Source organism: Artibeus jamaicensis, unplaced genomic scaffold (assembly GCF_021234435.1).
Source record: "Artibeus jamaicensis isolate MK-2021 breed Jamaican fruit bat unplaced genomic scaffold, CSHL_Jam_final scaffold_1964, whole genome shotgun sequence".
Taxonomy (NCBI): domain Eukaryota; kingdom Metazoa; phylum Chordata; class Mammalia; order Chiroptera; family Phyllostomidae; genus Artibeus; species Artibeus jamaicensis.
In genome coordinates, this window is record NW_026522030.1 from 38,423,386 (window position 1) to 38,439,322 (window position 15,937).

At 42.8% G+C, this 15,937-nt stretch overlaps 1 protein-coding gene across 2 annotated transcripts in view; it reads right to left on the reverse strand.

Moving 5' to 3' along the window:
• The window catches only part of PIP5K1B (phosphatidylinositol-4-phosphate 5-kinase type 1 beta), a 333,854-nt gene that overhangs the window by 105,962 nt on the left and 211,955 nt on the right, over positions 1 to 15,937 (reverse strand). For both annotated transcript variants that reach the window (XM_053656318.1, XM_053656317.1), the window contains exon 8: positions 280 to 491. In XM_053656318.1, coding sequence (XP_053512293.1) covers positions 280 to 491 — 212 coding nt within the window. The remainder of the gene's footprint in view (positions 1 to 279; positions 492 to 15,937) is intronic.

The following is a 15,937-nucleotide window of genomic DNA, read 5'->3' on the forward strand; positions in this document are numbered from 1 at the left end:
TCCCGCTGTCCCTTTGCCTAGGAGTGGGTCTAGTCTTTGAGCACCTGAGTAGATATTGTTGGTATTCCCTTCACCCTTCCCCTCACATGAGCCCCTGCATTAAAGTCTCTTCACTGGGGAAAAAAATTAAAGAAAGAAAGAAATGAAGCCTGGCTTAATTCATTTTAGCTTAAGTAGGAATCTATTCCCAAAGAGCCACCATGAAGGGAATTACATTTGATTACTCATGATGTGGGCTGCCCCAACCCAGAGCGGTGGTGGGCAGGTGGCAGCACTTACGTGTCCGGGTTCTCTGTGATGACCCCATCTCCAGATTTCCCTGGGCCCTGGATGGATTCCATCGCTGTGGAGTAGAGAACCTTCTGCATCCCCGGCCGCTTTGCATCGGGCACATTTTGTGAGGTCTCCTCTTCTTTCTCTTTGGGGGAATGGTCTAAGATATGGATTCCCAACAAAAGGCTATAGTCCATGATCTTAAAGCTTTCAAGCACCTGAAGAAGAAAAAGTACCAGAAGGCTGGTCAGCTCGAATGGCTTGTAAGTCTCATCAACACAGAATCAGAGTCATCGACACACAGACACAGCTCCTGCTTCCTTCCAGGGGGTGGCTGATAGAGGGAAAATCAAAATAAAAACATCTGGAACATTATTAGGTCATGTGCAGTAAGGATTATCACAATGGCTCCAAGATAATATTTTTATGCAACTCTAAAGCAAGCACATCTTTTCCAGATCATCCAGGAATGTTTCACTAATAGCATTTATTGAACACTTTCCATGTGCCAGGTACTAAGTGGTTTACTTGGGTTCAATCCTCACAACTCTTTGAGCTATGTACTATTACTGTCTGTGAGTTACAGGTGGAAACATTGAGACAGAGATAAAGTAATTTGGTCAATGCCATAAAGCTTATAAGTGGCACTGCCAGGATTCGAAACCAGGAAGTCAGCTGCAGCATCCAGGTGCTTAAGCCCTAGGGCAGAGGCACCAACAAGCAACGGTCTCTACAAATCTGTACCCTCCTGGGCATGAGACTCGGCTGGAGTGTGTTTCTGTTTACATTCTGTTCTTAAAACCTTAACCTTGCTGGAGTCCAGTGGCCTTTTCAAAGCTTGCCTTTCAAAGCTGTCATTTGGTTCTGTAGCAAGTCTTATTTAAAATTATGATCTCAACAAAGAACATGACTTATTGCTTAATTATCCGCTTAATAAACAGTGGGGAAGATGAAGAATTAAAAGTAGTTAGATGCAACAGAGAGGGAGTGATGCTCGGGCAGGAAAGTGACAGAAACAAGGTCAAGGTAAGAGTCAGTCGGCATGGCTTTTGAGCGTAGGTGAGTCTTTGACACCCGGGACCCTGCTTCAGTGGGGTATTTCTCTTGATGATAAAGTTTTTTCTTGTAGTTTGCATATGTTCTCCTTACAACAGAATTCATAGCGCCTGGCATTTCTCACACAAAGCTGCTCAGGAAATCAAAGCAGAAAGTAAGACCATACTGAGCGGCAGAACAGTAGTCTCTGAACAAACACGATCATCTGTCACTGTGCCCTTGGGAGGAGACGCCGTCTGAGAATCAGAGTCTAGAGGTGTTGGTTTAACCTGGGTTTGGAACGCCCAGGATTTCTTACAGTTCTCACTTTCCCTCAGCCCAACTGCTTTTGGAACAGACATTTACGGTACTATGAAGAGGGGTCAGGCCTGAGGATCCACATACCTGTGGCTGCCCTGTCGTGGATACCGTTTGACAGCAGGCTCTGTGAACAAAGCCACATGTGGCCTTGGAAACATATGGTTATTCTTGGGTCTTGTACATCTTTGCTGTCAAGGAGGAAAACTGAAAGCGGGCTGCAAATGAGTATCAGTTATTCCACAGTGTTTACCCTTCATCTCTCAGATACGAAGCTGAATACTTTTGGAAAGGAGGCAGGCAAGAGCCTGAGAGGAGAATCTTATTTATGACGTTTAGGCCATAAAACTTTCTAACTCAAGTGACAAGACAGTGGCCTGGTAGCAATGTGGAACCAGCTTCCCTAACCAAGGGGGAGTGACCCCAAGACAGTGGAGGAAGAAAAGTGGCTAGGAAGACCCCCTTCCCCACTAACCCAACACGTAGGCATCAAACCCACGGACTGGTTATGAGTGCCTTACCCCTCCTCAAAGTAGCTCAGAGCCCTGGAGGCAAACAGGACAGCTCTGCTTTCTGGGTTGCCAAGAACCCAGCCTCTTAAAAGAAAATACTAACAGACACGGGAAGCTTATCTCAGACAGAAACAAGGGCAAAAGGGTCTGAGGCCTTTACTTTTCTAAACCACACTTAAAGGACAGTTTGGGGACTGTGTCCACTCAAGAGCCCCTGTAAACCTGCCCAGTGATCGCCACCTTCAGGCGTCAGTTTCCCACTCACGCTTATCGGTGCTAGTGAGTCCCGTCTCAGATGCTGGATAAACAAACAGCACGGGCTCGGTGACCTTAGGCAGGTTAAATCACCTCCCTGGGCCTCAGTTTCTTCCCCTGTAAGTGGTGACAATTATATTACCTACGACATGTGTGCTTGTGAAAACTGAATGTGGTAATGAAGGTAAAGTGCCTAAAAAATAGAAAAATTTCCGGCACAAAGAAGAGCTCAATTAACTGCTAGTTATAATCATGATAGACTACAGGTCACAGTGACTCATTGCTCATGCTAGCACAAGAGAAGGTAAGTATCAGTGAGAAATAAACACACCTGGAGTTTTACTTCTGAACTAAAAAAACTGATGGAAATCCAACAAAACACAACTGCACTTCCGGCTCTCACCACTACTCTTTCGGTGAGTCCTGTTCTCTTTCAAAGTGGTGATGGGTACCCAACAGTGCTGTTCGGATGTTCAACAGGAAGAGGTCAGCGGACAATACAGTCATTCTGGTCAAGGGGCAATGAAATGATGGCCTTGTGATCTAAGGGAATACTCTTCTTTTTCACTGGCAAGAACCACAGCCTTGTGCCCTAGTGGCTCAAGCTATCCATTGGTAAGCGTTCCCTCAACGTGGTGAAATGGCTTCAAAAACAAATTCCAATTAGACCTGGTGACAAATTCCAACTAGACCTGGATGCCCCTAATGGCATCCGCAGGGGGACAGGGAAGCAAGTTAAAAACTGAAAGGCACTCCTGATACCATCCTATCTATTTCACTTTGTTCTGCAAAGCACCCACAAATTAATTCTGCTTGTCAAAAATATTTCTTTAGAAAGTATTTTTCTTATATTTTTAATGCACTGTTCAATTGGAACTGCTTGGTTTGTACTTGAAGTCTCTTTTCCTCCCCAAGGACAGGCCAAAGCACACATGTGCATTTTATAAGTGATAAAAAGCTAGGCTATGGTCCAATTTTAGCTGTTGATGCCATCCAGATGCTTTAAGTGGCCAAATGTTTGTTCTGGTTTATTCTTTTAAAATAAACTTCAAAAGAAATTAAAAACTACAAATAATTTTTAAAAAGAGACTGACTCTCCTCTTAAATGGGACTGTCAGCATCCCTGAACAGCGCTGAACTATCCTTAGGATGGCAGGCTCCTATTTTCAGAGTGAAAACCTTAAAAACGATCAATTCCCATCCCATGGTGTGGAGAAGACGTCATAGGTTTTGGCCTAGGCAAAGTCACCACCCATAAAAAAAACTTAAGGAAGAAAAAGATAACTATATGGGCATGTATCTTAAGTCAAATAAAAAAACTTCTGTAATAAAAAATTCTGGGAACAGATTTTAGTCACAAACATTGCAGATCTGCGTCAATTAGGGATGAAGTAGTTCTGTTATTCATACCCTTCCAGTTCTTTAATTAAAAGAATCTGTAAATCTGCCAAAATCTTAACACTGTAGGCTTTGAAAGCATGCAACATTCTGCAACACGACAACCACCGATCATCTCGTCTGTCACTCAGGCACACATTCCCCCCCCCACCCCAGAATGTGTCTGACTGGCTGTTGCTGATGGATTCTGTTTCTGTGCATTTGTTATGCAAAACATGAGTTATAGTGCAAATGCAGGTGCTTTTCCATCTAGTTTGGGTGAGACTTGACTTCCTCCGTTGAAAAAAAAATGAAAGCAAAAAATGGTTCATAGACATATGTACAACTGCAAGCAAGTTGGATTACCATAATGCTTTTTATTGTCAAAGCCAGATTTTTGTCTCTCTTTTCAAGGACTATTTTAAGTGAATAATAACATTGGAATGTAGTAAAAGAAATTCAATGTCAAGGCAGATGGTATAATATCCTGAAGGGTTATCCTTGATCGAAATGACCTGTTCCTAAAATAAAAGCATCTTCTCCAGGCTCCAATGGCCAGTGGTGCATCAGGATACTCCAGTCACGTGTAGTTCCTGTAGATTCAGGGACGTAATGGAGCAGATGCTCTGACACAGAATGACAGATGCTTCCATACTCTCTTCATGGCCAAAGGTCGTAAGAGTAGCTAGACCTCCTTTTCCTTTTCCACCTTCTCTGCCACACTCCCTAACCCTGCACACTGTTACCTGTCCTGCTGCTAGAAGGAGTGAGAGTTTGCATGGTGGTTAGGACTCCAGGATCTGGGGCCAGCTGGCTCAGTTTGACTCATGGCTCTCCACTTGCTTGTCCTTGGGCAAAGATGCAACCCCTTTGGGACTCATTACTCATGCTGTGCAGGAGAGACAATAGGGACACCTACTTCACAGGATTAGTGTGAAGACTGAATCAATCCACCTCTGGTCTTAAGGCAGTAACTGGCGTACAGGAAGCTCCTGATAAACGTCAGCTGTTCTTGCTGGCCCGTTCCTCCTCCACCTGCAGCATCGGTCACGGCTGACAGCCCTCCTGGAATCGCCACTCCACCTCAGCCGTCTTGCCTTCTCTTGATTCTTTGCCTATTTGTTTTTCTTGCTCTTTCTTTCTGTAGCCTAGAGGTGTTCAGCATAGTCCACACTACATGAGTGTGTAGTCTGTGCCGGGCACCGTGGAGGTTGCTGGGTCTTCAGGGGTAAGTAAGGCAGGCAGCTACCACCCTCGAAATTACACAAGCCTGAATTACATGTTGGAATAGGCCTGGGAGGAAAAACCAGGATGCCTCGGAGACCCCCCACACGAAGGCACATGCCTGCGTCCTACTTACGACTGGGAAATATTTCAACAGCGCAGGTGAGAGGAGATGATACTTGAAAGACGTGGTGGCAGAGAAGTTCAAGAGGGAAATCGATCGACTTGAGAATATTCAGAGGTAGACTCCAACTACCATTTGTCTCTCTATAGACAATTCCTAAAATGTTATCCTTGATCTGAGTTCACTCCTAAACCCCAGCCCTGTAGATTTCCAGTGGCCTTCTGGACATTTCTAAATTTCTGTGCTCTGTCTTGCTGCCGCCCTAAGCTTTTATTTTCCCCCAAACAGTTCGTTTTCCTCACTTCTCTTGTTTTATTTGAGATAATTCTAATGTGGATTTCAGACTCCATGACTCTTTTTTAAAGTTGTCTAACCCTGCAACTTCTAGCATTAAAGTGTTCCTCCTCCTTTATGTGCTGATTTCAGATTCCCTTTTTCTCCTTCCTGATCCCTTCCTGACACCCTCATTGACCAGGTCCCAACACACCCCCTCTCAAAGCAGTCAGCCTCTCACTACTGCTCAAAGTCCAGCTAACGGGGCTCCAGTCAGCTTCTCTGTTATCTGACACCTGCCTAGAGGCCTGTTTTCAGGCAAGTCAAACTGAATCCCTTAATTACCCCTGCATGTGCCCTGAAGAGACAAGCCCTGCTGTTTCTTCTGGAAGGTTGTTACTATCTTTTAAGATCTTGCCGGTTTTCAAAGCCTAACTTAACTCTTATCTCCATGAAAATCACACTCACGATCTCAACAAAATGTCAAGGACGTGTCTTTCCTCCCAAAGCCCAAAGCACGTTCTCAGTGTCCCTCTATGGAAGAAAACTTGGTCTGAGGCAGTGACTACATTTTTCTAACCATATACACAAAAGACTGCTCCACTCACCAAAGGTTTGTTTCACTTTGTGCTCCCTGCTGTGCACTCCGAGCACCGTGGAAGTGTGTGTTTGTTACACTACTTTTTGTGGGAACAAACAAGTAAATACCAAAGTATTCAGCAACAAGAATGTATAGCAGTCCATCTACGTCTTCAACATGATAATCTGATCTCTCCCTTCAGGATAACAATGGTGGTAAAAACATTTGCAGCATGGGAGGCATTTACTGTGGTTATCTGCTCTGTGTGACCAGAAAAATAAGATAATAGTCAGGGTGTTTTCAAACCCACCCACACCAGAGGTATTTATGCACTCTGTGTTAAGAGCAAAGAAATCCAGCAGTGATGTACAGACTCTTTTGATTTATTGTTTTGTATGCACACTAAGTGGCAGATAAAAGGCAAACTTGTTTTGCTGTAAACTAGGCTGAGCTTGGAGTCTGATAAAAATATCTCTTTCTCTTCAGGAAGCCTTTGCAAGGAGAGTGCGTCACTGGTTGGGTCACCTGCAAAGACCTTGAACCACCCAAGAGGTTCAAGGGTGCTTGGTGCTGGCCCGAAGGAGGATCTGTTCTGAAACACATCCCAGGGCCTCCTCTGCCTTCCTGTCCTTTGTCTCTTCATTTTTCCAATATGTAATGAATGCAAAATTAAGTTGGCATAAAACCGAGAAAGATGACCAAATAAATCTAAAAGAATTTGCAAAAACAGCCACATTTAAAAATTGGTACCCAGTACCAAAAGATATTCAGAGTGACAAAGACAACACAATCCAAGTAATCTGAGTGATGCTTCATGCAAAATGGACAGTAACCAGAGGGGGGGGGTGGGAGGGTATAACGGGGTGGGGGAAATGGGCGGTGACAAGCCACACAATTTTAGCTGGTAAAGCAGATGGAAATAACTACCCAACCCTCAGCCTAGTTATGGCAGTGATGTGTTGTTCACTGTGTCCAGTGTAGTGACTTAGAATTCGAAGCTGTGCTGGACTGATCTGCACCAACACTTCCTTTGCTCACTTAAAAAGCTTTAAGCAATAGACGTATACTATACAGGTATCAGGAATGGCCATCAATCATTTTGAAAGGTTATACTGAATATATGAGAGCAGGTATATATATCTCTCAGCTTCTATATAGGATGAGTTTTGGATTTTTTTGTTTATAGACACTTTGTTCCTACAAATGAGGTTGTGTTAATGAATTACTTTGTAAACATGTTTAAAAGTAGTAATTTGTACTAATACTGCCAAGTTTTCCCCCCATTATGTGATATATCTTCCAGTTGGCTTGATCATGAGTGATCTGCAGCTTAATTAACAGCTAAGAGCCTAGAGGCTGGCCAGCTGCCCAGCGAGACTCAGAGGCCACGCTGTGTCCAAGCTTCCACATCTACTTCAACATATGAGATGAAATCCCCGAATCCTCATCACTGCCCACTGCAGCCCACCCCTCTGAAGAACTTCCTCTCTGGGTAAATATGTCCCTTCCCTTCTCCACTTTGCTCCAATGGATAAAGAGAGGGAAGAAGAGCGGGGGAATCTGTCCACGATAAATAATACTTTGATGGTTGGAACTTAAACTTTAAACTTAGGCTTACTAGAGGCAAAGACCATATCCTATTCATTTTTGGTACCTGCCATGGACTTAGCATAGAGCTTGATGCACAATAAGAATTCAAAACCATCTGTCGAAGGGCAAGATTAACTCAGTAGGTGGTTAAGGCGGGTTCGTCAGATGAGATTCTGGTGGTGGTTTGAAGCTAGAGAAATTGAGCCATCCATGCTCAGGGATCATCGAAGCTTCCAGAGGGCAGGAGAACTCTTAGGAATGTCACCTTTGGTCCTGAACAACTTACAGTTTAAGAAGAACGGCAAGTATGTACCTGTAGGGCAAGTTTTAAGGAGTGACAAAAAACCTAGGTTATGCAAGGTATCACTAGAAACAGATTCTCTGGGGTTGTGAGGCACTATAATTTACTTTTAAAATAGTAACATGTATTTGGTCAAAATTAAAGAAAGTGTAAGAGGGTAGCTCAGGGCCACACCCCACTCCCAGGAGGGGATGGTTTCGGGTGGCAGTGGGATATGGTAAGTGGAGGGGCCCACAACAATGTTCTCGTCTCTGGGCGCTGTCGTCATGTGATGGAGACCCGGCATTTCCAATGGCATTTGCCTACGAGTAAGGGTAAGGAAAGAGGGATCGTTTTCTCCAGCCTCGTCCAAGAGTTCGACTTTGACTAAAAAGACCACTTAAATTCAGAGGTAACTATTTACACCAGAAACAACTGAAATATTATTGGTAACTTTAAGTTTGGGGAAACAGATTTTAGTGAGCAAGATACGTGTAAAAAGTTATAAAACTGTATGTCCCTTGCACATCTGAGTGCAGAGGATGTAAATGTGCAACCTGGAATCACCAATTTCTCTGTTCTTGGGAAATTAGGTTGCTGGCATTTTCTAAACTTGCTAATAATCCAGAAAAAGTCGGAGAGCTCTTTCAGGGAGGGGAGTATCACAGGATGGCAAATCCCCATCTCCACAGACTGCCCCTCATCTGCTGAGGACAGATTGGCAAGTGCCGGGGAAAAATGGAGCCAATGTCGAATCGTAATCTAAAAGAGTTTGTCTTTGGAACAGCTGGAGCTGGCTGTGCAGGGGCAAAATTTACAAGTGACTTGGTGAGAAACAAACAAAAGGAAGTGAATGAGATGCAGATTCCAGGCAGGCTCATATTCAAGCCGGATGAGGATATTTTAAATCAACATCAGGTTTTCACATCCTTGCATACCTAATAGCCATCAACAACTGATTTGTCCACTCAACTCTGCTTAAAAATACTTTCACAAGCCCTCACTGGGTAGCCCAGTTGGTTAGAGCATCACCCTGATATGCCAAGGTTTTGGGTTCAATCCCCAGTCAGGGCACATAAAAGAACCAAGCAATGAATGCGTAAATAAGTGGAACAACAAGTAGATGTTTCTCTTTCTCCCTCCTTCTCTCTCTCAAATCAATAAGTAAAAACAATACAAATACTTTTTTGAATAACACATGTAGAAAAGTACAGATATACCTTTTCTAAGAAAAGTCAAAACTAAATATATAAATTCATTAATCACATATTGTTTTTGGCCATTTCACTCTCGAGGGGAGGCAGAAATTCTCTCTCGTGGAGATTTTCCACCTCACCACATGGAAGGGCAACATTTCTAGGGACAGAGGCGAGAAGAGCTATATGTGACGGATCAAAATGCTAAGAAATCTCTTTGAAGGAGGAACGTTGATGACATCAAAGGCACATTACTTGCAGGGCCAGGGGGCATATAAAAAGTACTGACTGATACTGACAGGGATGAAGAATCATGTACACCAGCCAGAGCCTTTCAAAAGCCCGTATGCGCTGATCCTTTTGGAAAGAACTAGAACCAGTGTGTGGCCAAAGAAGCCCCTTGCCTTTCATGAAGAAGCTGAACAGGTGCCACTCCTACGACTCCATGGATACTCAGTAAATGTGCACTGGATGTTGAATGAATACAATGAGGAACTATAGAAACCAAACCCACTTTCCCCTTTAAAAGGGTCCCCAGTTGCCTAATTTGAAGATTGTTTGAAAGGCGCACAATGAGCTGAGTGCTGTGCCATAAGACCCATTTCTCAATAATTTGTTAAACTTTGTAACATTTTCCCAGACCCCAGAAACTCAATATTCCCTAAGTCTCTATAACTTCATCCCGCACCGGATTCCAGAAGTTTCTCCTAAGCTGTGGAGCCTCCTCTCTACTGTGTAAGTTGCTAGGCTTTGCCACCCCTCTGTCTCCTGGTGCTGGTTCACAGGGTCATCTGTGTGAATGACTTACACTGGCAACCGGATCCACGCTGGCCAAACTCCAAAGCTTTAAAGACACTTCTCCGAAGCCACCTTGCTGCCATCATGCCCCACTGCGGCCACTTCCCTTCCTGCAATGGCCCTCCTCTCTGTGCTCCCAGGATTCCCAGCAGGGAGGAGGATGCGACCCAGAGACATTTCCTACCCTTTGTCCCCTCCCCTTAGATACTCTGTGAGTCCTTCCACTTGCCCTACATTGACCTCACCTCTAGACTTGGGGTCATCTCCAAAATCAAAGACAGCTAGGTTCTTTTCACACTAAGACAGGAAACCCTACTAAACTAGTTACAGTATCATTTCTATTCCATCAGCCCAAAGGCTTTAGCTAACATTAAGTTGAATCATTATATATTTATGTTTCCTAATGATACGTTAAATAAAATGAACACTAACTAGACACACCACCACCACTTAAAGAAATATGTGGAATTTTCTGATCTTTAGGTACTATTTCTTTTAGGCATAAAAGAAAAAAGGTTTGCTTCTTAGGGTCGAGGAAGATATTTCAGTCTTCCATTCCCATTCTTTCTGTAGAAATTGTTGAAATATTCCACTTGATTTGAAGCGAGGGTTAAAAAAACAATTAGTGGCGTGATAACCGTCCATTTTCTGTAGTGAATGAGAACTCTCCAAAGCTGCTCACAAGGTATTCAAGGGCACACATCTGGTCCCTGATCCCCCTCCGTGCCATAAGGTAAGAACAACAATCAACTCCACAGTAACCGTCACATTTCTCAGAAAGAAGTTTTGCTTTCAAGTTAATAGGATTTCATGTGCACAGACGTTGGTAACAGTTGGCAAGTGTCAATGTGCTTGATTATACTTTTCATTAAACTTTTAAAATGAAATGTTTGGATCACTAACATTACTTTGTGTTCCTCAGCCACTTGGCCCTGTTTTTTTTTTCCCCCACCTTCCCTGAAGTCGGCTGCAAGATTTCATTACCTCTGTTCCCCTGGCCAAACCAAGTTCTCTGCTTCGACAGGGTTTTTTCCTAACTCCTACAGCACCTTCTCCAAGAGCTCCCGGTCCGAGCTAGAAAACTGGTCACCAGGCACTTATAGCCCTTCCTGTCGGCATCCGTCTGTTTACGTCATCACTTTTTAAAATTTCCACCAACTTTCCCCACCTGATATCAAAAAGCTCCTTGAGGAGAGGATACTGAAGGAAAACCTGGGTTTTGGAGTCAGACACCTGGCTCCAGCACCGCAAGCTCTGTGGACCAAGGGAAACTTACCCCCTCTCGAGTTTCCACCTCATCTATCAAAAGGGACTTGGACCACTCTGCAGGGCTGCCGTGAGGATTAATGAGAAAACCTATTGTAATGTCAAGTGCTGCCTGGCCCAAAGCAAGTGCACAGTAAATGTTCACTGAACCAACCTATGAGGAACTGAGTCTTGGAAATGCGTTCTTACGTGAAAACATGCACCAGTATTAAGTTCTGTATTTTGTATACGTATTTTCTATTTATATTTTATTACCACGTGTTTTCCATGTTAAAGTACTTTAGTATTTATAGATTATTCTCAGAAGGAAGCCTCCCTCCACCCAAAGTGAGGACAACTCATTCTGAAATACTGAGAATTACTTGGGCTCAAATTGAGGTGTCTCTTACTGTGTAGAAAGTGAGACATGAACAACAGCATAGAAGAGTATTTCGGTTTTTGTAGCTACTCAGAAACTTACTTGTACCGATCATCTTGTCCCTTCTGTCAATGCCAGAAGCCCCTGTCCATCACCCACCTGCGTTAGAGCTGAACTGCAGCACCTGGCAAAAGCCTGGAACGCATCAGCCCTCCCAGGCCAGAGGGACACCTGGGTGGTACAGCTAGTCTTAAATGGGGACACCAGTTACCGCCTAAATAAGTAACTGAGTAGATTAAGATGTCAACACAGTGGCAAATGATTAATTTACTGGTCATTAACAGACACTGGCCAAATGAGCAATACGATTTACTTCCAATGTTATCCATACATTCACAGCATGGGCAGGATGGTTTGCTCTGGTTCTATTTCACTGCAAACCATAGGCAGGCAATTACCAAAGCCTGCTCTTATTAGGTAGGCTCTTATCATCGATTAGGTAAGATTCATATTTAAAAAAATGTTTGCTATTATTATCTCTTAGGCTTCATCAAAGGACTGACACTGAGACAACCGTTATCCTGTTAAATGATTTGAAAGGTTGGAAAATTAAGTCCCACAGCTCTTAGTCTCCCAGAGAGCAGATTTTAGCAGGCAAACATTAAACATATAACCAAGTAATTACAATATAATGTAGAAATACCAATGGCTATAGAATAGAGATGAAATGCTAGGAGCCTTTAGGTCTCACAGAAATGCTTATTATTAGAAAAGCACCTGGTAAAGTCCTGTGCCTGAGGCCTGTCCTCCTTAGGAATCCCTAGCCATTGCATTAACCCCCAGACATATGATCAGCCATGAGACTGAACTGTAAGTTTTTCTGTTTCCTTTTCACCACTCTTCCTGCATCCCCAAACTGCTTTTTCAAAAAATTGGATTTATCTTTGGCTTTGCTAGAGAATAGATCAAGTAATTTTTAAACAGGAGACTTCGGATACAGCCCTATGAGAAAGGCCACACTAAAAACTGCAGTCACAACAGCAAATGGTGGTGAGGATGAAAAGCACTGGGGTCACTCGCACGGAGCTGGTGGGGAGGCGAGATGGTGCAGCCACTCCGAAAAAGTGTCACAGTTTCTCATGAAACCAGACATGTGCTTCCCATATGACATAGCGACTGAATGCAGCGTTTATACCAGAGAAATGAAAACATACACTCATGAAAAAACCTGTATTCAAATGTTCACAGCAGCGTTATCTGTAACAGCCAAAAACTGGAGAACTCCCGTGTGTTCTTCCGGGGTTAATGGTTAAACTGTGGTATATCCATACCATGAAATATCACTCAGCAACTGAAAACTGCAATCTATTGATTCACACAATAACTTTGTGGACTGCAAGGGTAGGACGCTGAGTGAAAAAAGCCAGTCTCAGGGTTACATACCATACTGTTCCATTTATATGGCGTTCTTTAAATGACAAAATTATGGAGATGGAAAACAGACTGGTGGCTATAAAAAGAACTGGGGAGAGACCGTGAGGGAGGGAGGTGGCTGTGGCTATACATAAAAGGGTAGTGTGAGGGATCTGGGTGAAGGAACTGTTCTTAGTTGACTGGTGGTTGCATAAATCTACATATGCATATGGCGAGATAAAACTATTTACATACACACCCATGCACACACACAAATGAGTGCACGTAAAGCTGGTGAAATCTGAAAAGGTTCAGTGATTGCACTGAAGTCAACTTCCCAGTCACAATGTTGTGCTAAAGTCACACAAGGTGTGACCACTGCGGAAACTAGGGGAAGGGCGTGTGGGAGCTCTCTGTGTTCTTCCTCCAACTGCATGGGAATCTACAATATTTCAAAATAATTTTTTTACATAAAAAAGGATGTGCAGCTAGAAAACTTTTTAAAAAGTGCTCACATTCAGGACAATGTCTTTATTTGTATTCTCACATGGAAATCTGGCTCGGTCAGGCACAGGCATCAACATGCGAGATCATTTTCTCCCAGACCAGATAGAGTGCGGGAGGCCTTGTTCTGCTGACTCCCAGGAACCTGGAGATTCTCTCCTGCCCAGGCTTTGATTCTATGAGTTCATTTTATTTACTTGTTCGCCAACTTTAAATTGGCCTTACGTTTCTATTGCAATGGTATCAAAATAACAAATATTATAGATTCAAAATAACAAATATCGTAGTAAAATTCATAATTTAAAACAATGGAGCAAATAAAACAGATCATGGAATTATGGTGTTTGTGGAACATAATTTAAAAGAGTGAATTTATCTATAGCTTTTTTGCTTTTATTTATAGTTTTGAAGATTTTATTTATTTATTTTCAGAGAGAGGCAAAGGGAGGGAGAAAGAGAGGGAAACATTCATCAGTTGCCTCTCACATGCCCCCAACTGAAGACCTGGCCTGCAACCCAGGCATGTGCCCTGACTGGGAATTGAACAGCTCACCTTTCGTTCAAAGGTTTAGTCCACCCAAGCCACATCAACCAGGGCTATACCTTTTTTAAAAGTAATCTTTGATGGTATGGAACAGAGATGTAAAGTCAATGATACACCTATCTACTTTCTCATGTTTTATCTGAAGCCTAAAAACAACATCCCATTCCTTACTGAAATAGGGAATAGCTTAAATGTAAGCACTAAATGTCATTAGTAAGAGAGATGTACACCTATTTTCTATTAGGTATAAAGCACTTTTTTCCTCTTTAATGATCACTGTGAAGACAACCAATATTAAAAAAATGAAAGAAGAGATTGTCTAAACCAGGGGTATCCCACATGGACCCCAGGATGGCTATGAATGCGGCCCAACACAAAATTGTAAATTTACTTAAAACATTATGAGATATTTTTGTGATTGTGTCACAATGTATTTAATGTGTGGCCCAAGACAACTCTTCCTCTTCCAGTGTGGCCCTGAGACGCCAAAAGGTTGGACACCCCTGGTCTAAACTAAATGTCAAAAAATTAATACTAAACAAAATTATAGCAGAGGGAATAAGTCCTAGGCATAAGGCTAAATTAAGTTTTATAGAAAATAAACCATATTGTAATGCATACAAACATGCCCATAGCTGAGAAGAATCTGAACTACAAATCTGGAGTTAGAAAGATCCCAGTTTGCACATCAAAGAGTCTCAGTATTTTTAAGATGGGTTTCATTAAATTCTGAGAACCTATTAATATTTATGGTGACAGACATTTGTGTGAAAAAAAGAAAAGTGGTTCCACACTATTTAAAAATTAACAACTTTGCTGAACAAAAAAGTGATAATAAATGTAAAATAAGCCATTTAGGTCATTAATTATCAAGACCGTGTCTAAGAAATTCCCACTTGAAGAAATAAGAAATATTTGGATTATAAATGCAAGTCCTCACTAATATCCTTTGTCAATGTTATTTCCCCAGAGTTACCAATACATATTTGCAGGATGTAACAATTTATTAAATCAATGAAATAATATGAGACTCTTTACATCTTTACAGATGAATGAGTCAGAGAAGAAATAATAGTAAATTAAAATAAGTACAAAAATAGCTTCTAATTGTTTCTCCAAAATTAATACATAAATTTCCAATTAAAAGAGTTCTTTAAATCAACATCTTGTAATATGTACTGAGCGTCTATAACGACCAGGTGCTACAGTGCAGAGAGGTGAAAGAATGAGTTCTGGTGAACAGTCCTGCAGATGAGGCATGCACAGAAAGACCAAAACTTCTACAGGAAGTGTCTAGTAGATCAGAATGGCTGGAGAATGGGGGTGGTCCCGAGAGTGGGGAGAGAAGGCGGAAGATGGAGCACCTGGAGAAGGTGGCAGGGACCAGATTAGGAAGAGTCTTAATGTTCTGAGTTCAGAAGTACGGCCTTTGGCCCAAAGCCAGTGGAGAGTCTCAACTAGAGCATCTTTAGGACATGGGGATCGGCTGATCAGAGGTTCCCTTCGGCCGCAGCACTGGGAATGTGTTGGAAGGCAATGCCACTCAAAACTAGTTAAGGAGCTAGGGCAAAACTGCAGGAGATGAATGATCAGGGTCTCAGTAAAGGCTGCACATATGGAGAGGAGGGGAAGATCTAAAGGTTATTCAGGAGGAAGAAAGAGAAGAAGAAAAGGAAGGAAAGGGTACCTTCAAGAGACTTATCTGGGCAACTGGCTGTGTGATGATCACGTTCCCTGGGCCAGGGAAGCTAGGAGGAGGAGCAGGCTTGGAGGAGGACCACAGGGTGCTTAGGAAGAACAATTTTCTTATAGATAAGATGTGCCTCTCTGCCTGTTTGTTACATGGAGACTGTTGGGAATGGTTCGAATAGATCCTGCTTCTTGTTTTTGATAGTAAGTGACCTGCGATGTCCTGGCAGCACTCTGCTGTCACCTTTACCTTGGCCATGTTCACTTACGGGTATAGATGGCTGTCACAGCAGGCAGGGGGGAAGGCCGAGGGAGAGGAAATGCTCCA